Source organism: Canis lupus, chromosome 20 (assembly GCF_003254725.2).
Source record: "Canis lupus dingo isolate Sandy chromosome 20, ASM325472v2, whole genome shotgun sequence".
NCBI classification, from domain to species: Eukaryota; Metazoa; Chordata; class Mammalia; order Carnivora; family Canidae; genus Canis; species Canis lupus.
Window position 1 is genome coordinate 38,564,470 of NC_064262.1, and position 25,397 is coordinate 38,589,866.

General features: G+C 37.1%; 1 protein-coding gene across 16 annotated transcripts in view; it reads right to left on the minus strand.

The window, feature by feature from the left end:
- The window catches only part of DOCK3 (dedicator of cytokinesis 3), a 508,844-nt gene that overhangs the window by 102,263 nt on the left and 381,184 nt on the right, over nt 1–25,397 (minus strand). For 15 of the 16 annotated variants that reach the window (XM_035702455.2, XM_035702450.2, XM_025456001.3 and 12 more), the window contains 5 exons: nt 24,559–24,640; nt 19,392–19,452; nt 17,968–18,115; nt 5,432–5,520; nt 421–546 (listed from right to left, as the gene is read on the minus strand). In XM_035702455.2, the coding sequence (XP_035558348.2) occupies nt 421–546; nt 5,432–5,520; nt 17,968–18,115; nt 19,392–19,452; nt 24,559–24,640 (506 nt within the window). The remainder of the gene's footprint in view (nt 1–420; nt 547–5,431; nt 5,521–17,967; nt 18,116–19,391; nt 19,453–24,558; nt 24,641–25,397) is intronic. The other variant, XM_035702458.2, reaches the window with a different exon arrangement.

Here is a 25,397-nt window from a genome sequence, read left to right on the forward strand (position 1 = left end):
ATGAATTGGATTCATCAATTCTACAGGCACATATTTTGGAGTATTCTTCCCATTAAGGAGGAAGGTCTTGTGAGCCAATTCTTTTCTAAGAAATGTAATGGAAGAGAAGAGTGTATAAGACATCCCCAAGAAGAGTTCCATGTTGGTTCCTAGCATCCAGTCTCTACAGGAGACAACAAAGCCCATCTGCTGGATTGTCATGTTGCATAGGTGAATATGATGTGGGGGCTTTTGGAAAAGAACAGATGCCAACAGAGAAACCCTTGACTACAGATTGTAGTCAGCAACTTGACTTGGAATTCAGCAGCTTTTAATGGCTGCAGGGCTTCTCCACAGCATAGTTCACCATCTGCTCATGAGAACACCAGACCTCATCCTTCTAACCCCTCTCCCAACCTAGCCCCAAGAAGTACTGCCTACCTGGCATGATGACATCAGGAAATCCCAATTTTCTTGTTATTGCCAATCCCCTATTAAATATCATGGGGTTTTCTCTCCTAATCTGTTCCATGTCTCCACGAAGAAGCTGTAGAGAAATAATAAGACCTGCAAAAACAAAAGCATTTTCTTATTCAGAATACATTTCCACCCTGTATTCTGGTACTAGAAAACACAGTAAAGAGTCACATTTTTTTTTCTGGAGGAAAATATGCAAAGTTCAGCACTTGAGAAAAATTTTGATGCAGAAAGTATATGTTATTCTAAAGAAACATTCTAGAAAGCTAAAGGATCTTTTTTATTGTTTCAATTTTTATTTTAATTCTAGTTAACATATAGAATATAATACTGGTTTCAGGGGTAGAATTTAGTGATTCATCACTTACATGTAACATCCACTGCTCAACACAACACACATGTCCTCCTTAATATCCATCACCCATATAGCCCACTCCCGCCCACCTCCCCTCCAGCAACCCTCAGTTTGTTCCCTATAGTTAAGAGTCTCTAGGGGGTGCCTGCATGGCTTAGTTGGTTAAGCATCCAACTCTTGATCTCAGCTCAGGTCTTGATCTCAGGGTTTAAGCCCCTGTTGAGCTCCGTGCTATGCATGGAACCTACTTAAAGAAAAAATAGAGTCTCTTGTAGTTTAATTCCCTCTTTTCCCCCCATGTTCATATATTTTGTTTCTTAAATTCTATATATGAATGAAATCATGTTGTCTTTCTCTGACTTATTTTGCTTAGTATAATACGCTCTAGCTCCAACCACATCGTTGCAAATAGCAAGATTTCCAGTGTGTGTGTGTGTGTGTGTGTGTTTGTCTGTACAACATCTTATCCATTCATCAGTTGATGGAGATATGGGCTCTTTCCATAATTTGACTATTGTTGATAATGCTACTATAAAACTATAAACATTATGCATCAGGGTGCATGTATCCCTTCAAATCAGTATTTTTGTATTCTTTGGGTAAATATCCAGTAGTGCAAATTGCTGGGTCATGGGATAGGTAGTTCAATTTTTAGCTTTTTGAGGAACCTCCATATTGTTTTCCAGAGTGGCTACAGCGGTTTGCATTCCCACCAAGAGTGCAAGAGGGTTCCCCTTTCTCTACATCCTTGCCAACATCTGTTGTTTCCTGTGCTGTTAATTTTAGCCATCCTGACAGGTGTGAGGTGGTATCTCATTGTAGTTTTGATTTATATTTCCCTGATGATGAGTGTTGTTGAGTATCTTTTCACATATCTGTTGGCCATCTGGATGTCTTCTTTGGAAAAATGTCTATTCATGTACTCTGCTCATTTCTTTTTTCTTTTTAAAGATTTTATTTATTTATTCATGAGAGACAGAGAGAGAGAGAGAGACAGGTAGAGGGAGAAGCAGGCTCCATGCAGGGAGCCTGATGTGGGACTTGATCCAGGGTCTCCAGGATCACACCCTGGACTGAAGGTGGTGCTAAACCACTGAGCCACCTGGGCTGCCCATATTCTGCTCATTTCTTAACTGGTTTACTTATTTTTGGGGTGTTGATTATGATGAATTCCATATAGATTCTGGATACTAACCCTTTATCAGATATGTTGTTTGCAGATATCTTCTCCCATTCTGTAGGTTGCCTTTTATTTTGTTGACTGTTTCCTTCACTGTGCAGAAGCTTTTCATGTTGATCAAGTCCTTATAGTTCACTTTTGCTTTTGTTTCCCTTGCCTCCAGAGACATGTCTAGTAAGAAGTTGCTGAGGCCGAGGTCAAAGATGTTGCTGTCTGTATTCTCCTCTAGGATTTTGGTGGTTTCCTGTCTTATATTTAGGCCTTTCATCCATTTTGAATTTGTTTTTGTGTGCCTCCCTGCACTCTGCAGGTGTCTTTTTCACTAGAGCAAGTATGACTGAGAACCAGAGCAGCAGTGGGTCCCTCTCCCATAAGACCAGCACAAATCCCCTGCACACACCAGGTCTATGGATCATAGAGTACTGCAAAGCTTCCACTTTAGTAGAAATAGGACCATTTCATCTTACGTTAAAGATTGTCCCATAAGAAAGTAATTGCACGAACTGACATTTGTTTGGAATATTGGAGAGTCAGCAACCTGGTCCCTGTACTCTCCCCAACCCCATCCCTGTGGAAGAGCTGGATGAGGATTAATAATATAAATTAACCCCACCCCAAGACATGTAAATAAAGCTGTATAACAGTCATTTAAAATACACAGAAAATCTAATGTGTCAACTGTTTTATTTGTCTTCACTTGTTTTTAATGACCTTCGCGCTACTAGAATTACTAAAAATTAGGTCTGTGGCTACGTGTCTAAGAGGCCAACCTAAGGGAGTTAGTGCTGAATGATATACTTTTAGTCTCAGCATTTAAAACTAATATAGCAATTCCTTCTGCATTTTTGTATGATTTGAATGGAACAGAAAGCACTACTGATTTCTGAAACAGAATTGCCAAGGCAATGACCTGTCCTTGATGTTTAACAAAGATGAGTGACAGTTTATAGCAAAGTAAAATTTCAATGATGATATATCTTTAATTAGGAGACTAATAAAGACCTGAACTATTACTTGAGTAATCTATAAAATTTTCTGACACGAAGACTCCAGAGTCTTCCTGCACTGGAAACCTCATGCTCAGAAGCTTGGCAACAGAGTGGAAAGCCAGTGACCTGGAGTTTGGAAACCTGGGTTCCCTGAGTCAGCCACGAAGTCATTTCATGGAACTTCAGTTCCCTCTTTTATTTAATGAAGGAGTTGAAACAAGTAATTTCCAAGATCTCAACCAGCTTCTAAGTCAAGCCTTGCCTAGAAGATGTCAGATATATACTTCAAAGAGGAGCAGCCTATTTCTCTTCCTGGCTATTCTATAAGTGCATGGAGACCTTCTCTAACTGGGCTATCCTCACTGAGGCTCTCTGATGTCTGGGAAGCCTTTGTAACACTGTGAAAAATGGCCAGTGTTTGTGAGTTCTGGACAAAAACCACAGACACTGAAGATCGTACCATCCCTGCTCACTCTGGGGAGTGAGACACAATTCAACATCTTGACCTGGGGAGGTGATGGTGGAAACTAATTTTTCAGTTGTTTAAAAAAACGTAATATTACTACCATCTTTCTTTTAAAATGTTCTCCATATTTTAATCATACAAGAACTTGTAGCCAAGGGCAGCTCTTTACAAATCAAGTAAGTAAATAAAGCAAAGAACACCATAAATATAAGTGAATGGTAGTCTTCCAAAGTACCAGTAACTTTCTTATATTTTAAAAACAAGATTTTATTTGCTTCTTGCTTTAGCTTTGTTTTAGAAATATGGGCTCCCCTCTCCTGTAAGCACACTGCATGGAGCTCCTTGGCATCCAGGTACATACATAGGAAAAAACAGTCCCTTAAAAATAATGAGAGAGACCCTGAGGCTTTCCGTGCTAGAGTTTTAGAGAAACCAAGTACTCCCAGCAAAGGTCTCAAACTTCGCAGCCTCTGGTGTGGAGCTGCTCTGAGGACCCTCACAGTTAAATATCTGCTGACCCTGATAAAGAAAAAATTAAGTTCTTTTTTTTTTTAATTTCAAATTAGTTAACATACAGCACTGATTTCAGGAGCAGAATCCAGTGATTCATCACCCACATATCACACCCAGTGCTCATCCTAACAAGTGCCTTCCTTAATGCCCATCACCCAGTTAGCCTACCACCCCACCCACGACCCCTCCACAGCAACCCTCAGTTTGTTCTCTATATTTAAGGGTCTCTTATGGTTTGCCTCCCTCTCTGTTTTTATCTTATTTTATTTTCCTTCCCGCCCTCTATGTTCATCTATTTTGTTTCTTAAATTCCATATATGAGTGAAATCATATGGTACTTGTCTTTCTCTGATTTATTTTGCTTAGAATAATGCACTCTAGATCCATCCATGTGGTTGCAAATGGCAAGATTTCATTTTTTTGATCACCGTGTAATATTCCATTGTATATGTGGACCACATTTTCTTCATCCATTCATCAATGGACATTTGGGCTCTTTGCATAATTTGGCTATTGTTGATAATGCTGCTATGAACAAGGGTGCATGTGTCCCTTTGAAGCATCATTTTTACCCTTTAGGTTAATACTCGGTAGTGAAAACTTAGTTCTTAATAACTTTGGAGACTGCCATGCCTTGCAGTGGCTTTGCACTTTCTGTGCAAAAAAAAGGCCCACTTCCTGTTTACAACAAGGCTATGGAAGTTAAAAAACAAAGAAAATTATGTAAAAGATTATGAGATAACTGAGAGATTAAAACTACTAGAAGAAACATGGTTCTGCATACATTTGATAGCTATCTTCAAGTGTGCATAAAAGCTCAGAGGCTTTTAAATAGTGCTTCTAATTTAATCAAGCAATTAATGTTTAATTTAGATAGTACAATCTTTCTAATGTGTGGAATTGCACCAAGATTTAGATAGGAATCAAGCAGTTTTAAAAGAAATGGAGGGAAAAGGAAAAGAAGTTGAGCTAAGATAAAAGCTGTTATAAAATAAAGATTGTTTATTCCAGTTCCGAATGATATTGGCACACTAATCACTGATTCTCATTAGTGTCAGGCTTTCTTGGTGATGCTAACACTGAACAGGAATAGAAAAGGTGATTATTAATATCTGTCTTTTATTTTTGGCTGGGGTGTGTATTATTTGCTCAGGAAAACACGGACTTCACAATGTGACAAACCCTGCAACACTTTTGTTCCCTCTGGATTTAAATTGGAACTCAAGTTACCTATCAAAGCACATGGAATCCATTATAGAAAGAACAGAAAAATGTATTTTGGTTGGAAGTAATTAGGAGAGGTCTCAAATTATCACAAAAGAAATAGTAGAAAGTGATTGCGGAGGAGAATAAATGTCTGTAGGGAATTGAACTTTACATATGGCAACAGATCAAGCACAAATTCACTGAGGTCTGTATGATTAGCAACAGCAAATGCAAAGCAAAGTTTTCTAGCCAGAGAAGTATGTTACCATGGCTGGCGCTGGGGGCAGAATACTTGGCGCTGGACTTGCGGATGATATTCTCATGGATCTGGGACCACTCACTCTCATTGTTGCACCTGCAACAGAAGGACAGGCATTATGGCTCTTATGGCTTTTTCAACATCTGGTCTGATGTTCCAACTGAAATGCTAACTTTGAAGGGAAATTTCAAACTCACTTTCCTATGTTTTACTAAAGGCCTGTTTTCCATTTAGGCCCATAGAAGATTCACACTTGGGGGAAGTGCTGAAATTCTAAAATGAATCTCAACAAATATTTTAAGTGGCAAAATATCCTATTCTCTGAAGCAGCAGTCTCCCACATGACAAGTTTTTCTCTTCCAGTCCCTTATACACACACACACACACACACACACACACACACACGGTTCCAGAGGCAAGTTCCTGAGAGGGAAAATACTAGTTCCTTAAAAAAAAAAAATACTACTGTTCAGACACTGCCGTGCCTTGAGCATTGGTTTTGTACGATCATTCAGTAGTCATTATACTGGCCCCAGAGGAAAATCCTGCTAATAAGCTCCGGGCAGTGTAGATATTTGCTTGGGGCTGTTTTAGCCAAACCAAGAGAGGAAGAAAAGTTTAGGAGAGCAGTGAGTTTGATCCACAGTGAAATCCTCTGTAGTCAAGGAGAAGGAGGGCTTAGCAGAGAAGGCTGAATGTCTGAACATATAAAGTCCTTTCCTAGGGGCTTCAGGATTGGGACAAAAGAGAGAACAGAGGAACAGCACTGCACCTCTGTTAATTTCTGACATTTCAGAGTCTTCCTGCAACCACACAAGTACTTGTTAAAGTTTAGAAACAGAGACTAGGAATTCCTCATCTTAATGCAGACACCACAATGAAACAACTGAAATGAGACTAGGGTCATCTGTTGAAAATTCCATGTGACATCAAGAGTCCCCATAGCCTTAGCTCCACCCCTCTCCCTGTTGCATAGGAAGGTATGGATCCATACCTTCTGATCCTAAAATGGAAGACCAGGACAAAGAAAAGCTCACAGGATCTTTTCATGGTTACTCAGAAGGGTGCAGTCCAGTACAGCCACTTCAAACAGGAAACTCAGTAAGAGTCTTATCATGAGAAATGATTATGATTTTTTATTTTCTCAGTCTGACTTGGTAAAATGCCCTCTAGGTCCATCTGTGTTGTCAAAAATGGCAAGATCTCATCTTTAATTTTTTTTAATTTAAATTCAATTTAGTCAACATATATGTATTATTACTTTCAGGAATAGAATTTAGTGATTTATCAGTTACATAGAACACCCAATGCTCATTATATCAAGTGCTCTCCTTAATGCCCGTCACCCAGTTACCCCATCTCCCCACGCACATCCCCCTCCAGCAACCCTCAGTTTGTTTCTTATAGCTAAGAGTCTCTTATGGTTTGTCTCTCTTTGTTTTTATCTTATTTTAGTTTCCTTCCCTTCCCCTACATTCATTTGGTTTCTTAAATTCCACATGAGTGAGATCATATGCTATTTGTCTTTCTCTACCTTATTTCACTTTGCATAATACCTTCTAGTTCCATCTGCATCCCAGCTAATGACATGATTTCATTCTTTTTGATGGCTGAGTAATATTCCAGTGTGTGTGTGTGTGTGTGTGCGTATGTGTGTGGGTGTGGTGTGTTAAATACATCTTCTCTATCCATCCATCTGTTGATGGACATCTGGGCTCTTTCCATATTTTGACTATTGTGGACATTGCTGCCATAAATGTTGGGGTGCATGTGCCCCTTTGAATCTTTTTTTTTAAAGATTCCACAATATTCCTGTGTGTGTGTGTGTGTATGTGTGTGTATACCACATCTTCTTTATCTACTTGTATATCAATAGACACTTGGGTTGCTTCCATATCTTGGCTATTATAAATAATGCTGCAATAAACATAGGGGTGTATATATTTTTTTGATTAGTGTTTTTGTTTTCCTTAGGTAAATACCCAGTAGTGGAATTACTGGATCATAAGTATTTCTGTTTTTGTGGTGAGCATAGCATAAGGTATAGAGAAGATGAACTGCTATGTTGCACACCTGAAACTAATGTAATGTTGTGTATCAACCATATTCAGATAATAATAAAAAAGAAATCAAAGAGTAAGGAACTGAAAAAATAGTATAGACTTAACAGAAAAAAAAGTCATATCATGTGCCATCCAAGAGTGTGAAGATTAACTACATAAAAGGGTTTATAATAAAGAAGCCATTCAGAGATAAAGGAAATTATTCATTTTGTTGACTTTTGTTAATTTTGTTACTCAATCAGTGACTCTTTAGAGTTTTTAGTCAGTAAAAAGTCTCATTTACTCAGAGATGCTGCAAAAATTATCAAAGATGAAGTTCTCATAGTCCAGAGCTGAAAGGATAATTTCTACTTACAGAATTCCTTCCAAACAAAGGAAGGGGGAAAGTGTTCTTTAAGATGAGCACTTGTGATTTAGCAACTCAGTTGGAAATCAAAAGTGAGAGGTGCTGGCAACAGCACATCTAGCCCTTCCTGTCTGACATGCACACTGTCTCATCTCTTCCAAACAGTCGGTACATCAGAGAAGTGCCCAGCTGGTGAGGTTTCAAAGACGTGTCTTTCTGTCAGTTTTTTTTTTTTTTTGTCACTTTCTAGGTTTACAAGATCAGTAGTTACTTTCTTTAACAGAAATCTGACTACAGTTTGTCATAAATAACATACTCCCCCTCTCACTTCAAAAGAAGAGTCTTGAAAATTAATTCCCTCCCTCCAATAGATGGTGTAATTTCAGCATTTCTCCTGTAAAATACTAATTTTTTTTTGCAATATAGTGGAGACAGTGCTTTGTCAACCACGTTCACAGTGACAATGTGTATTAATTCATTCATCTCTCCTCTTCATGGCCTTGGTTCAGCCATTATCATCTCTTTTCTGGACCTGTGTAGTCACCTCTAACTGATCTTTCAAATATCTCCTTTTCCTGAATGCCAAGGAGCTGCTCAAATCATCTGAAAATAAGTGGACGTGGTGTCATCAGCATATTTTAACCAATCACTAGGATATTTTGTAAGGACAAATTATAAATGTAAGCATTTATTAAATAATCAAATGAGTTGTGATTATAATGAAGCATGATTATGTTATATCCAATCAAATTAATACTTAGAGCATGATTACTGATGTTGCCAGTTTGTCCTCAATCATAAGACACATGAGAGACTATGATCTAAAAGAGGTCTGTATGCCTCTGTAGCAGTCTGTTTCCTCACAGAGGAGATAAGCAGCACAGCACTTCAACTACTACATGTCCAGGGATTTTACTCAAGGAATAGGACAGAGAGGTGAGAGGTTTTTGGTTTTTCTACATGGGATTCACAAGTGCTCAGAGGCACCGGAGAAGGAGTGTAGGTTCTTCTCAACAGAATGCAGAGTACTCTTCTCATTCACTCGTGTACCAAAGCACAAGCTAGCATTTGCCTCTTCCCTACAATGTCTATAACTTCTTAATTTCTGTGTTTCTGATGGTTATTCACCCAACTTTCTTCTCCTCTTTCTCCAGGGTAAGCAACACAAAAAAATGTTTAAGACATTTTAAAGGATTTTAAGACCTTTAAGTTTGCATTTTAGTTTTTATTTTTTTAAGTTTGCATTTTAGAAGGAGGTCTACTATATAGATAGGCAATGGTTGGGGTATATTCCCATATTTTATTTCACCTTAAGTGAATTAATCTCATAATCCGGTAAGATAGGTATTATCATGTTCATTTTACTGAAAAGAGTGAAGTGGAGCTGGAGTCTAAACACAGATCTACCTGGTCCCCAAAGCAAGACTGGTAGGCAGGGTTGGGGTTGGGGGCAAAGAGAAAAAGGCTGAAGACTATAACTCTGAAACCTTACTTCTGCACCAGGCTTCAGGGCACTGTGTCTTTGAAATCAGTCAGCATTCTCATTTTGTCTCTACCTAACTACAACTATTTGGTCGTGACTATGGTTGACAATTGAATTTAGTGCAAATATTCCAATTAAAATTCTTTCTCTTTGGGTATTATTTTGGCCTTTATTTGGTTGAAAGTCCTAGTAAGCTAGAAAATAAGCAACAACCTACAAATTTAAAACACTACCGATGCTGACCATTGTTTCATGTAGTCCTTATTCCTTATTAAAATGCAAAAAGGGGCAGAAGTATCCAGAGGATGAAGAAAAACAGCACATATTTCTATAAAAATGGGCTAATTGAACAGAATCTCCAGGACCAAGCTGACACAAATACACCAATTTTATACATTCTTGATATGCTCTCATAGGCCATGAAATTGCATTTTATTTATGAAAAATTTAAACTGTTTTACAACCTATATATGTTTATTTTGGCACAGAGTATTAAAAAAAGACAAATAGTGCGTGCACATACATACACACTTTAACAGGAATACTTTTACTCCTTCTTTTTCCAGGTGGTAGAAGGGCTTCCATAAGTAATATTTCTGCCCCATTTAGTCACTTTCCTGGGAGAAAGAGAGACCTCTTTGGCCAGAGCTTCTAGAAGAAGGACCTGGGCACAAACATCTCAGTTCTGCCTCTTCCCTCTTTTGGGACCAACCTGTTTGCAGAGAACACACAATCCCTTCTGCACCACCAGGTTCCATGTTGATGATGACTTTAATAGTCTTTCTGACTCAGGGTTCATGTTAATCACAAGTTGTGGTGGGTTGAATGGTGGTCCCTAAAAAGATATATCCATATCCTAATCTCTGGAACCTGCAAATGTTACCTTATTTGGAAAAAAGGGTCCTTGCAGATGTAATTAACTTAAGGATCTTGAGATCAGAAAATAATCCTGGATAATCTGGGTGAGTCCAATTTCAATGACAAATGTCCTTAGAGAGTGGCAGAGGAAGATTTAGGACATGGGAGAGAAGAAAATGCAGATAGGAGAGGAGGAGGCAATGTGACCACAGAAGCAGAAATTAGAGTGATGAAGCCCCAAGTCAAGGCATGCTGACAGCCCCCAGAAGATGCAAAGAACGGATTTGCCCCTAGAGTCTCCAGAATGAGTGCGGTCCTGCTGGCATCTTGATTTCAGACTTCTGGCCTCCAGATTGTGAGAATAAATTTCTATGTTATAAATCACCATGTGTAGTAATTTGTTATAGTAGCCATAGGAAACAAATACAAAAGTCCATGGGCTCATAGATCTAAACCATGATTTCAAAAAAGTTTTCTTGCTAATCAAAGTGACATGTTTATATATACTATTTATACATATTTACACAATACATATGTACATACACACATTATAAAATTCCATCTATGCTATTCTATATTATATACCCATTTTTATCTATACCTGCTTATTAACATTGTGCTCTTAGAACCTATCTACTGATATCTTTTAACCCCCTCAAACTGCAACAAACAGCATTTTATTCTGAGTTTACTAAGCTGAAATTGTTAAGTAATTGGGAATGAAGATTGACCTTTGTCAAGTATCTTTTTTGATATCAGGATGAGTATACATACGTCTTTTCCCTTTTGGATGACTAATATGATGCATTATATGCTAATTGCACTGTGATCAGAGAGTGTGGCTTGTGCCTTATGTAATTTATGGAAATTTTTTCTATGAATAATTTTAAAAAATATTTTATTTATTTATTCATGAGAGATACAGAGAGAGGCAGAGACATAGGCAGAGACATAGGCAGAGGGAGAAGCAGGTTCCATGCAGGGAGCCTGATGTGGGACTCGATCCTGGGACTCCAGGATCATGTCCTGGGCTGAAGACAGGCACTAAACTGCTGAGCCACCCAGGGATCCTCAACTATGAATAATTTTTTATAAATGTTCCATGGACACTGGAAAAGATATATTCCATTTATTGGATAAAAGATTTGTCTAGAGGTGGGAAGACCACATGGCCTGGCGAGCTGGGATACTCCATTTATGCCTGCTGTGCTGGCAACAGCAGCATTCCTTTTGACTATCAGAATGTCCTGATTTAGATGATAAATTATGCTCACCCTATTTGGAGGTAGGAGGACAAGAGGTTAAGAGCCTCTTAACCAGGCTGCTCAGGCACATGCCTCACCACTCTGTGCCCTGTTACCTATCTGTAAAAGTAGGGTAACAACAGCCCATGGTGAGCATTCAAAGATGCTGTTATTATCTGTCACATCAACCTTATTCAGATTCTCTCTTAAGTCAGAGTTAATTACTTGATTTAAGTATTTATTTCCATCCTTCATTTTTGTCTTTCTGTATGTCAAGAGGCATGTTAAAAGTCTCTTGCTTTTATTGTGCTTTTATCCTCTCTTTGTATTTCTAATAAATTGACTAACAAATTTGAGTTTTATGCATAAGGGTCATGACAATTAGATCTTCACTATAAATTATACCATATATCATATAAAATGATATGAGCATATAAAATGCTCTTTATATCCCTGTGAAGGAATAAAAGGGCATTCTGGAACTCTGGCAAGCTGGAGGCAGAGATGTTGGCAAGAACACCTAGGCTTGGGCAGCCCGGGTGGCTCAGCGGTTTAGCGCTACCTTTGGCCCAGGGCGTGGTCCTGGAATCCCAGGATCGAGTCCACGTTGCGCTCCCTGCATGGAGCCTGCTTCTCCCTCTGCCTGTGTCTCTGCCTCTCTCTCTCTCTCTCTCTCTGTGTCTCTCATGAATAAATAAATAAATAAAATCTTAAAAAAAAAAAAGAACATCTGGGCTCTTGGGCTGCTTTCTCTCACCAGTTAAGAAAGATGAATTTGGTCAACTTCTTCTTTAAACTAGAGTACGTGGACTGTTGAGCAAATTTTATGTGACTACCATAGGTAATGAAGATATTATACATTGAATTATATATTGTAGTTCAGATGTAAAAGTGGAGCTTACCTATAACCAAGAGTCATTAGTAAAACAAAACAAAACAAATCCTAGGAAACTCCTTTTTAGATGGCACGTAGTATGCCCATGATTTGGGTATATCTCATTGCCTGAGCCACTGGTCCACCTGTTTATTTACCATCTTTTTCTGTTTGACTCACTAGTTCATATGGATTTCTTTTTTTGGTCTCTTATATTACCTTATTCCTTTTTTTTCCTTCAATTTTGTAGATGAAGAAACTGAAGTTCAGAGAATTAGGGTGATTTTCCCAAAACTCACAGCTTCTGTCTACCAATCACCTCATCTATCTAATCTATTCATCTATCTAATAGATGAAAGCATTATCTTTTTTAAAAAAACACACACAAAAAAAAACCCAAAATGGAATCACACATACCACTGACTACTTTTAAATCAGCTAACAGGGACAGGGACGCCTGGGTGGCTCAGTGGTTGAGAATCTGCCTTCGGCTCAGCCTGCTTCTCCCTCTGCCTATGTCTCTGCCTCTCTCTCTCTCTGTCTCTCATGAATAAATAAATAAAATCTTTTTAAAAATCAGCTAACAAAGTTGTTATATCAAGGCAGATCTGTGTTTGTCTACTCTTAGAACCATCATTCTTTCAATGTGACTTTCCTGCAGGAACAGCACAACAGAAAAGGAAGGGGGAAGACAGATGTGTTTTCCAAGCCTGTGGCAGAGAATATTTGAGACCTCAGTGTGCCAACACTTCTATGTTAGAGTCGTGAGCCTCCTCGCCTCTACATGAACAGGACTCATCCTGAGCTGACTTTCTTTACTCTGGCTCATTATTTAGTGAGTTCTGTTTTGCACTAGCACTAACACACAAACAAATCTAACTAGGCTGTGAGGCTAGAGATGGTGGGCACTGCAAATCAAAACAGAGTAGTTCCATGGGCACGGACCTACTGGATTTAGATCTTCTTTGTAATGGCCCGAGCAGACATTTGGCACAGGTCCTCACACACTAATAATACAGCATATAATAGTCCTGGGTGGATGATGATCCATGGAAAATTGTAAAGGAATGATCCATGGAAAATTGGGAAGGCCTGGGCTAGGAGAGGGAGAAATATGAGTCATTTACTTCCTTAAATGATTTGTAAGTGAGGAGCAGCATTTTCATCCAACATTGTTTTATATATATAAAGACTTGAGCCTTCTTTTCTCTGTACGAAAATGAGGATGGCCCAATGGCCCTTCACTCCTTTTAAGAATGGGCCTCCATTTAAGAATACCTCTTATACAAGTACCCTCAACTCAAGGCAGTTTCGTGGATAAGGTGGCTATGAAACAAAGACCCCAAAGTGTTCAGAGGAAATGCATGTCTATCTCACAAAAGGAGAGAGTCCCTTCCAGTCATCACAAAAGAGAACAGATTGCCATCTTATATTTATTTCCATTCTCACAAATCCTCTCACGTTATGGGGCATTCTCCCCTGTATCCTTTTTTTTTTTGGATGCCACAGCTATTTTGGGTAAGTTACATAGCCTGAAATTATCTGAATCAATGCAAGTTTTAGATGCTTATATAACTTATCTGACAGAATTGGTTAGAGACTTTTTTAAAAGAGCAAAACCACATAGATTTAGTAATTACCCTTGGTATGACCTCCAAACTGAATAGCTGGATGTTACTGTAAAGCTCACCTTAAAAGCAGCATAGTAAGCAACTCTATCATTAAGGTCACATACCTGGGTCTATAGGACAAATAAAGACACAGAAACAGCAAGTGTCCAAATATTCAGCAAAAATGTAATTGAGCCTCAAGATGAAATTCCAGTGAAAGCATTATCAAGGATTTAAAGAGTGAAGTATCAAAACCAACCTGATGGAAGTAAAAGAACACACCTTGGAAAACTGTATCAGATGACTCAGAAAGTGGCTCTAATGCTGACAAAGACCTGATGGCATGGTTGCATATGAGGAATTTGAATAAAATCTTCTCGTAACACATGAGAGTGGAGAAAATATAATAATACTTCTCAATTTTATATAACATGTGATTGAATATGTAATGGGTAATATACAATTTTTATAATATGACTTAAAATATAACTGACATAATATATTTAATATTCTAGGTCATTATTTACCTATTTCATTAAGGTTGGCCTAAAAATATATATTTAGACTGTGTCGCATTGTGAATTTTGAGAATGGTCATTGCATATGCAAAAGCATCTTGTATTGGTCACATGCATTATTTATGGCACCTTGACTTCACCCTAGTGTTGGCTTTAGCTTCTTAGCACTCCTCTCCTTTTGTGTCCTAGGCTCCAGGTTCAACATGTCCTGGGCCTGCCTGTGACTCTAGTCCCTCTGGCCACGAGGAAACATGATATCCGTATTTGACTGAATTGCAAATAGTGGTTATCTATGATTTTTCAGGATTCTGTCTCATTAGGAAGCAACCTAGTTTTCATGTCTCAGCTTCTTATTGATATTTTCTTAAAATTATGTGGGATCTTCACCACATACACACATGATATTAAACAACATCTATAAAACCAGAGTAATGGCTATAGCAAGAGACACACAGGTCCTTGAAACTTCATTGGTTGAGGCCAACTGAATAATGACAGAAATGATGAAAATGTCAACAGCTAATGAGGTATTACGCCAATTCACTGATTAAAACTATACAAGGTAAGAAACAAAAGCAAAAATGAACTATTGGGACTTCATCAAGATAAGAAGCTTTTGCACAGCAAAGGATACAGTCAACAAAACTAAAAGACAACCTACAGAATGGGAGAAGATATTTGCAAATGACATATCAGATAAAGGGCTAGTTTCCAAGATCTATAAAGAACTTATTAAACTCAACACCAAAGAAACAAACAATCCAATCATGAAATGGGCAAAAGACATGAACAGAAATCTCACAGAGGAAGACATAGACATGGCCAACATGCATATGAGAAAATGCTCTGCATCACTTGCTATCAGGGAAATACAAATCAAAACCACAATGAGATACCACCTCACACCAGTGAGAATGGGGCAAATTAACAAGGCAGGAAACAACAAATGTTGGAGAGGATGCGGAGAAAAGGGAACCCTCTTGCACTGTTGGTGGGAATGTGAACTGGTGCAGCCACTCTGGAAAACTGTGTGGAGGTTCCTCAAACAGTTAAAAATATACCTGCCCTACGACCCAGCAATTGCACTGTTGGGGATTTACCCCAAAGATACAAATGCAATGAAACGCCAGGACACCTGCACCCCGATGTTTATAGCAGCAATGGCCACGATAGCCAAACTGTGGAAGGAGCCTCAGTGTCCAACGAAAGATGAATGGATAAAGAAGATGTGGTTTATGTATACAATGGAATATTACTCAGCTATTAGAAATGACAAATACCCACCATTTGCTTCAACGTGGATGGAACTGGAGGGTATTATGCTGAGTGAAGTAAGTCAGTCGGAGAAGGACAAACATTATATGTTCTCATTCATTTGGGGAATATAAATAATAGTGAAAGGGAATATAAGGGAAGGGAGAAGAAATGTGTGGGAAATATCAGAAAGGGAGACAGAACGTAAAGACTGCTAACTCTGGGAAACGAACTAGGGGTGGTAGAAGGGGAGGAGGGCGGGGGGTGGGAGTGAATGGGTGACGGGCACTGGGGGTTATTCTGTATGTTAGTAAATTGAACACCAATAAAAAATAAATTAAAAAAAATAAAAATAAAATAAAAATAAAATGTAAAAAAAATAAATAAAAAATAAAACTATACAAGGGTTTTTTTTAATCCTTGCAAAATCCTGTCCTAACAAAGGCTAAAGCACTATCAATACCAATTATTAAATCCTTAAAGCTTCCAATTCAATCTAACAAACATGTGCCATGAAACGTATTGGAAAATATTGCTTCTCCTGAGGGCTAGATTCACTGTGCTGATGTGGATTTAAAACACTAATCCTAGAGGAATTCCATACTCTGCACAAAATCAATTTCACAAACATGAAGTTGGAAGTCTATTTGACAGTCTTCATATTTTCAAATGGAAAAATTATACTACATTTTGACTGTATTAGTCCTTAACATTTTTTTTTGATAATGGTCTTCTGTTGTTTTAGAAGCAATTAGGCCAATTAAGCCTGACAGCATGATTTCAAGAGGGATGCTGTGCAAGCCCCTATTCACAATGAGAATCAGTAGTAAAGCAAGGAACAGCTGATACATGCAAAGAGATGCAATTTGGGAGTGCTACCTATAAATTTTGGGAGTGCCCCTGGGAAAAATAGAGTGGAGTAAGAAGATAATGATGATGATTTTGGATTTCATTTAGTCCTCTTCAAAGGAGGGAAGTGTATCAAAAGCAGTTCCCAATAGCCATCAATGAAGAGATTTGGTATATGGAAAAAGTCTGTGACTAATGAATAAAAGGAAGAGAAAACCCACCAAAATTTCCTTTGTAAGTTACTATTCCAAAGGAAGATCCTTATCCCATAAAGAACACCACTCTGAACAGAACAGTGCTTAAAGCAAAATAGGTAAATAAGGAGGTCTAGACTTTTATTTTAAAATTAATAAAATGTAGTTGATATATAAAGGTTCAAATTAAGTGTAATGGTGAATTAAGTTCATTTCCTGCCTGAATCAGAACAGATAGTACAGAAAAATATTAACATACATAAAATACAATATTATGATAAAGATATATTATCATGGTGATGGATAGTATTAGATTTCAATTGGAAAAACAGTATTGGGTTAAAACCAAAATAAGACAGATGATTTTTTAAAAAAAATTCTCATAGTTAGAAACACTTAATTTAAAAACTCACTAAACTCACCACAGATCATATTTTCAGCACTACTATTCACTCCTAAGTCTGCAAAGACGGATGGTATGCCTGGATTCTGTTCTTTTTCTTCATTTATTTTTTTCTACTGCTTAACAAGAATCAGGAGGAGATGCATCCCTCCTATAAGGCAGATCCACTGGTTAATGAACACTAAAAATAATGCCATGACTATTTGGGTGTGACTTATGGATCTGTGGTCACAGAAATGAAGAGTGAAACCACAGATCCTCAGAAAAACTTGCTTTTCTTCAACTTGACTTGTGATCATTCTCTGAAGCGATTTGTATCAGGATCTAGCTCAGTTACAATAGCTAGGGGGCAAGTATTAGACAAAGAAGACTCTTTTATATCCAAAACACATGAGAAATTACATTATTACTTGAGATGACAAAGCTCAAACACAGTATAGATCCTTATCCCAAGGTGGGCTGGTCTTAGTCATGTGAACAGATAAGATCGACAGTACCTATTCATATCACATGGGCAACTATATATAAATGTAGTAATAACTACATTATTAGTTTTTCTGTAAATATGTAATAATGTTGGTTAATCCTAGACAGAAGAGGTAGTAGAGAAGGCTATATACCAGATTTCTAGTTTAGGCTAGAGGTTTCCAAATTCAGCTGCTTCAGAATCACCTGGAAGGCTTATTAGAAATACAGACCTGATTAGAAATATATTAAGAACATATTAGAAATATATAAAAATCTCTGCATTTTCAAAAAACTCCCTATCTTATACTGCTGCTTTCAAGGGTCATGCTGGAATGTCTTATGTTGTAAATTATTAATATTTCTGATATCTGTTACTCACGTGTAAACCTTAAGAACAAAATCCTTTTCTTCCTTTAATTCTGTGAGAGACTGTAGAACATCCAGGATGCTTAGGACTGCACAGCCATATGGTCGCCGGTAGTGCAGGTGAGCGGGGCCTTTCTTTGAGTCATTCAGGAGCATCCGCCCTGAAGCACAGTAGAAAACACTGGTCAGATTGGGAACTCCATGCTCTTCTCCAGTATCACCTGACTGTCATCCAAGGATGCCAGAGTGATAGGCACCTTAGAGAGTTATCTCTAAATTGGAAGACTCATTTAGAATTGAAAGGAGCCATCCAAGGATGCAGAATATTTATGTGGAGGAATGCTAAACAGGCCTTTGGCCAGGGCTCTCCCCCTGCACCACATTCAATCAATTATCCTTATTATCTATGTTAATACCAATAGTTCGTTTATTAATCATATGAGAATGAAACAATGGTTTTATAAAATTCTTAGGAAAATCAGTATGTTAATAGATTTAAATTTCTTAGGCATATTAAGGATACAAAGTTTAATATTTTAGTTGCCAGGTAAAAACTATATATGCAAAGATAAGAACAATGTGTTATTCTTCCAGCCAAATTTTGCTGTCAAAGCTGCTCCTAAACCACTGCCAGAGTGAAAGTTGTCTCAGAAGGAATGGGAGCAAAAAAAAAAAGAAGGAATGGGAGCTTGCTCTTCCTCCTACTGAGGCTGTGCCTATGGAGCTGGCAAGAGGACTTGCAAAAGCAGAACCAGAACTTCAGCAAATGCTTACGAAGTATAGCAAAACAAAAGTACAGCAAAATTGGTGTTTTGTACAAGATATGTACAAGATATGCCAGAATCCAAAACTATGGAGGAAGACTTGGTTAGTCCTAGCACCCCAAATTATGCCAAATGCTTCAAATAAGGCTGAGTAAATCAACCATAGAACAGTAGCAAAAATCACTGTTTTCATCTTAGGTGGGATAAAAGTGAAATACCATACATTGACTGCAGTAAGGATAGTTAACTGTCATTTTGTGGAAAATAGTACAGATACATACTTCTGGATACAAAACACAGCAAAGGCCATTTACCACCTGTTAAGATGGCAACCCGCAACCTGTCGTAAGATCTCTGCAGTGGAAAATGTGGTACAAAGGCAAGACACTGGGATGGAAAGAATGCCAAAAAAGCAGACCACTTAAAGAGTCTGGGTCCAAAAACAAGTTGGGAGCAGAAGATTTCAAGTGGAAAAAAAAAGCTTTCATTTATGTCAAATTCAGCTACCATAGCAACTGAGCTTAAGGTAGAGTTTCAATACAAGCTGGACTCTCATCCTGAGACCTAACATTACAGGTAAGAGTAAGGCAGATGACAAAGCTCAAACACAGTATAGATCCTTATCCCAAGGTGGGCTGGTCTTAGTCATGTGAACAGATAAGATCGACAGTACCTATTCGTATCACATGGGCAACTATATATAAATCTCTCTTCATATCTTTGCTGCTCAGATCCTAAGAAAAGAAAAAAAAGTAAATTAAGGCATTGAATATACAGAAAATAGTAAATTTCATTTTGAACCTCATAATCATCAGCTTTTGTTACTTTAGCATATGCTATAGGTGGGGTGGGGGACCAAAAGCACATTGTGGTTTAGTGTTTATAAGATTCCTACAGTGAAAGTTTGAATAACTTATATGCCTGTGGAACTCTATTTTATTTGTAATATTTTCCCAGCTTTTATTTAGAACACCTAACAAGTATCTCTAAGAGTTCTCACATTAGAAATCTTCATAATATTGCCTTATCTATGTTTATTCTAACATCACATAAAACATTTTAAGACAAAAGACATGCTTAATGCAGAAAAAAATGGGAAAACAAAAAAGTTTATTAATGACTGAAATTCTAAAAGTTTACCCTTTACTAATTTTATCTTTATTCTGCGGTCCACAATGATTATTATACACTAGATATATTCCCTTGAGAAAAGATTACTTTGGCCTTAGTGAAACCTCAATAATTTGATTTTCATTTCTAAATTTAGATATGCATCATCTGTACTGAAGTATAAAGCTGAAAATAATCTTATCTAAAAAATTCTAAAGGCTTCCTTTAAGTAAACAAATCCGATCCAATAAGTAATTTTTAAAACTAGAGTTATGAAAATAATTTTATACATTAAATTATGTTTAGAACACATTTTGAAATAAAATGTTCATTTATGGGTATTTTACTTTAACATGTTGTACTTAAAATAATAAAACTTTCTTTAAATATACTGTTTCAGACTTCTCACCAGGTCAACTTGCTGCTCACTCAGACACACTGCTGTGAATCAATGAGGATTGGTGGAATAATCTCTGTCCTTAATGGGACAGTTTCCCAAGATTTCTCTTTGGCTTCTAGGAAAAGGTCCCTTAGATCCCTTTCCTTCCCATCTTTTATCTTTTGATTGGTCCCAGATGCTTGTCTCTTCTTAAAAAAGCAGGGAAAAGGACAACCAAGTAACAGTTATAATTTCAAATGAGCTTTGAGATCCAGAGTCTCCATGTTTGCTTTATTTTTATAAAAAAAAAATATAAAACTTTCTTACAGGGTTAGGACTATGGTAAGGCAGGCAAGGCACCCAAGGTGCAAAGTTTAAGGAGGTCTCACTATCAGGATCTTGTGCTTTGCTTGCCTTCTTGTAGTCCCAGCTCTGCTCTGTAGAGTGGTCTTAAACATATGAAAGGAAAGGAGACATTATAAAGTAATGTGCAATGGTGAAATTTAAACTTTTAGATTCTAGATCATTATGAAGTTACACCAAATTTTTGATGGAATAATGAAATATGCTTATAATGAAATGGGTTACAAAATAATTCAACATAAATTTGTATCTTTGGAATCACAAAGAAATATTTTTACATGAAAGTTGTCTTTTGAAACTGAAAAAGGATGTTCAGGCTCCATTTCACCAATTCCTTTAATTTAGAAATGGGGTTTAAAATTATATCCTCAAAATATCTCTGTATTTTAACACTTAAAATGGCTACTAAATAACAAATAAAAATTAAAAAAAAACCAGATTACCACTTTCATGTGCTTTTTTGGGGATCGAAACATGTCTATTTACTGAAAGATAGAGAAATGATGACACATTTCGAAGTGAAATGGTTCCTTCTACATAGCTTGGACTGTATTAATCTGAACTACCAAATAACGTATGATAATACCTACATCTAAGAATTCATGCCAGTTACCAAAGATGATCAAACACTAATCAGATCAGTTGATCTGATATGATCACTAACATATCAGCATAGGACCTCTCTCTTGGCTCTAAGTGATGAAAAGAAGAAAATGGAAATATAATTTATGGTATTTTCCAAGTAGATGGAGTAGGGGCCCTTTCTGACTATTTTGTAAAAGGTACTCAGAACTCTCCGTGGTATATATTTGAAGTCAGTAAATATAAAATGGGAATAATCAGTGCAAAAAAATATTTTAAGTAAAATTATTGTTTGTGAGTTCTACACAATTTCAATGTCGAATTTCAATGTGAAAGCTATCTTATTAAACCTAAGTGTATGGTTAAACACAGTTACCATAGAGTAAGTAAACATTCACTCTTCAAGATTAAGCACTGAGTGTGACTATCCATGTTAAAATACTCACAAAACCTGTAAAACCAAGATGGGAAAAGGGATTCCCACCATTCACTTGGTGAGGACAGTTTCAATTTAGATTTACTCACTGAAGCATACCCTCCAATCCTACATAATTAAAAGCTGGTTCCCAACTATATGGTAGTCATAGGGCAGTAACTCAGGGTTCAGCATCTTGGACTCAGTTACTGATGTTCCATTTGAAACATGGAAAGATCAACTCATTTTCCTGTTCCTGAACTGCCCTTTTTCTGTAGAGATAATAGAATTTACAAATATAAAACAAAGCCAATTTATTCATACTTATGCTATAGAAGAAGCAGAAGATACGAATAAATATAGAAAATACAATGCCAATGAATGCAGGGAAAACAGCACAAGTTTATTTTCTGAGTTGGTCATTCAAATATAATAAAAAATAAACATATTCATTTACTTATGTAACAAATCATTACTGAAGTCTTAGTATTTGCCAGGCATTGTATGTGATGCACTGGATATCTAATAAGAAGTAAGTTCACAGACATGCTCTCACATGCTCATACACATAGCCATTGTTTATCAAGAAAGTTAGGAAATCACAGTAGACATCCACATAAATATGAAACACCTCCTTCTAGATACAATTCTTCCTTGATAGGGAGCTCTGAACTCTAACAAGGTAAAACAAACAAACAAACAAACAAACAAACAAAACCACCAGATTTTACAGAGAACAAGGCTGAGCCATAAATAATGTGATGGTCTGCAATGTGACTCTGAAGTCTGTTTGAGTAATCCTGCAAAACTGCTCAGTTTGTCAGGGTTCCCTCTTCTTGATGCTAAGGTAAACTAACAGGTTGGCACTGACCACAGCTGTGGCTGCATTTTCCTGTATTACTCTCACATTTTGTAGCAAATATGTCAATCTGGAAAACTCCTTTAGCGCACGGGAGGAACTCAAGTCTTAGATGAAAAATAGGTTCCATCAAAATTATTATTTCATAAAGCTTAAAGCAAAACATGAAAATCCTGGCTAAGACAATCTTGTTCAAAAATTTCATGTGCTTTGTAAAAATCTCTCAAATCATTCTTTGGGATCTTAAAAAAGGGCTATACACTGCAAAGGGAACTATAGAAGTGGTATTTTTAGCAGCCTTGTGTCTTCCCATTGTGGCAGAATAGGAGCACAACATGAATGTTATATGCATCTTTGATTTATAAAGTCAGAGCTACAACTTATGCCTCTGGGCCCATACAGATAATTAAAGTGCTGCAAAATGAGAATTTTGATTTACTGTAATTACATTCAAATATCATCATAATTAAGTTCATTTTTCAAGAGAAAAGGACTGCACTCCTAGTCAAGGATAGCACAAGCACACAGTTCTGTTCTCATAATGCCAAAGGACAAGGAATCAGTGATTTCTTTTGCTGCTTTACCAAAATAATATCAGAGAAAGGATCTAGAAAAACCTCCTAAAGTCACTGAGGCATTCTAGACAGATGGTTTCTTTCTATTTGTTTCTATTTCTTTTCTCATTTCTATTTCTTTTTGTTTCATTTCTTTCTATTTCATTTCCTTTCTCATTTCTTTCTATTTGTTTCAGAAAGGTGGCCCCAAAGGACCTCCTCAGTGTTTAGACACTTTCACTTCAGAAGCTCTCTCCCAATATTTTAATCTAAATCCCCATTAACTGCAACTTGTACTTTTTCCCTTGTTTTTTTCCTACTGAAGAAACAGTGTTGCTTCTCCCAGACTATACCATCTCAACTCCCTTAACTATCTTCATAGGTCTGCTTTATTTTTTCTTTCTTCCTGAATTATCTCCTGAGGTCTGAATGCTGAGCTCAAAGATGGGTTAAAAAAAAATCACTTTAGCTTAACTAGATTTATAAATGCTTCTGTACATCTGGAGCATTTTCAATAGAAGCTATCCCTGTAAAGTGGCTTCTGATTCTATAGTAACATTGTTTTGAGGTTTTGAAAAATAAAGTTGTAGTAAATGAACAAAATAATCCAATTTTATCTTCCAGAGAAAGTCACATATCAGGTACCTAGGTAATCCCATTTATGTTTAAGAGGTACACTGTAAAAAGAAGAGGTACACTGTAAGCTCTGAGACACCTGACTGTCAGCCATCAATCATGCACCCCATACCAGGGCAGTGGCACTGTGAGATTATCACACCTCCCAGTGTTAATGGGTCTTAGTGTATCTCAGTATCATTGAAGCAAATCAAAGACTCCATGACAATCAAAACTTGTTTAAAGTTGTAGCACAGTCTTGTTTTCTCCTTCAGCAAATAAATTAACCGAAATAAACAAAGCTGCACATTAGTTTTTTTTTTTTAACTAAATAAAAAACATTTAGTAAGTCAGAATCAACTTGAAGAATACACAAGGCAATGTGGTATTGTGAGGCTGAGCACCTTCCAGAAGCAGATTACTATGTCTTCTTTGAACTGATGAGTGTGTGATCCTGGAGACCATGAATGACAGCATGGTTATTCAGAAAAAATGAAACTACAGATCAGAGGAAAAGATTCTTCATTTGATATGTGAGAGAGAAGAACTACTTAGTTTGTCTCTCTCTATATGCATTCACTAAAAAACTGCAGAACTGTAAATTTGGTTGATGCCTTTAGAAAATTATACTTCTACATCAGAGAAATTCCCAGTGGCCTTGAATAAGAATAGTAAGAAAGACTTCTTTCAGATTTCGTCTATTATATTAAATAGCTTCTAAAATCTATATTAATAAAAGGTACTTGATTATATTTCTTTAATGAAGAATTCAATTAAAACTATAGCTGATTTCAGTTTTCTTTAAATATTTCATTAAAACTTGATAGAAGCATAAATCAAGTCCTAATCTTCCCAGTGTGTGGGGAGGTAAGAATAAATGCTCGTTTCCAGGGTGACAATATCCACATAGCAGACCCCTGGTTAGAGTCAACAGCAGAGAAGGGAAAGAGAATTTGCACATACTGTAAAAAGGGCACACATTCGTTCTATCTTCTCTGGGTTCCTTGGCCCACCATTCTTGTTCAGTCTCACCAGAAACCGCTCACTGAAATGTAGGAGAGAGAGACAGAAAAATGTAAGGGACCACATGCTCCAGAACAAACAAAAAGGGCATTTATAGAGAAGCCCTAAACACTTTCAGAACAGCTCATCATGACAGGCAAGGCCAAAAGTACATATCTAATGGCAGGACACTATTTTTCTTGCCAAGCAGCATGCAATGGACACTACAAACTGCCTAACAGCTGTTGCTATTTATTTGCTGGTAGTGGCTCTTATCTCCCTAAAGGTGTGTGTTCCCTGAGGGGAGCAATGAAGATTGTATCTTTTATTTTTTTCTCCAAATACCTCCAAAGCTCTAGTCATAATACTAAGCCCATAACAAGCATATACATTCTCTGATGTGAACACTCAAATCATAAAAATATCCATCATACTTGAGCCAAAAGAATCTATATTATCCAATTTACATCTCTTAAGAATAATTTCAGGACTAAGAAAAAAATGTTACAGGGGCTTACAAAATTTGGGCAAAAAGTCAAAGAGAAATAATGTATTATAACTAAAGCTGCAAGGTGCCTGGGTTGCTTAGTAGGTTAAGCATCTGCCTTTGGCTCAGGTCATGATCTCAGGATCCTGGGGTAGAGCCCCACATTGGGCTTCCTGCTCAGTGGGAAGTCTGCTTCTCCCTCTCCCTCTGCTCCTTCCCTCTGCTCATGCTCTCTCTCTCAAATAAATAAAAATAAATAATAAAAATAACTAAAGTTGCAATCAGAATTTAATAGGGCCATTAAAATACTTTA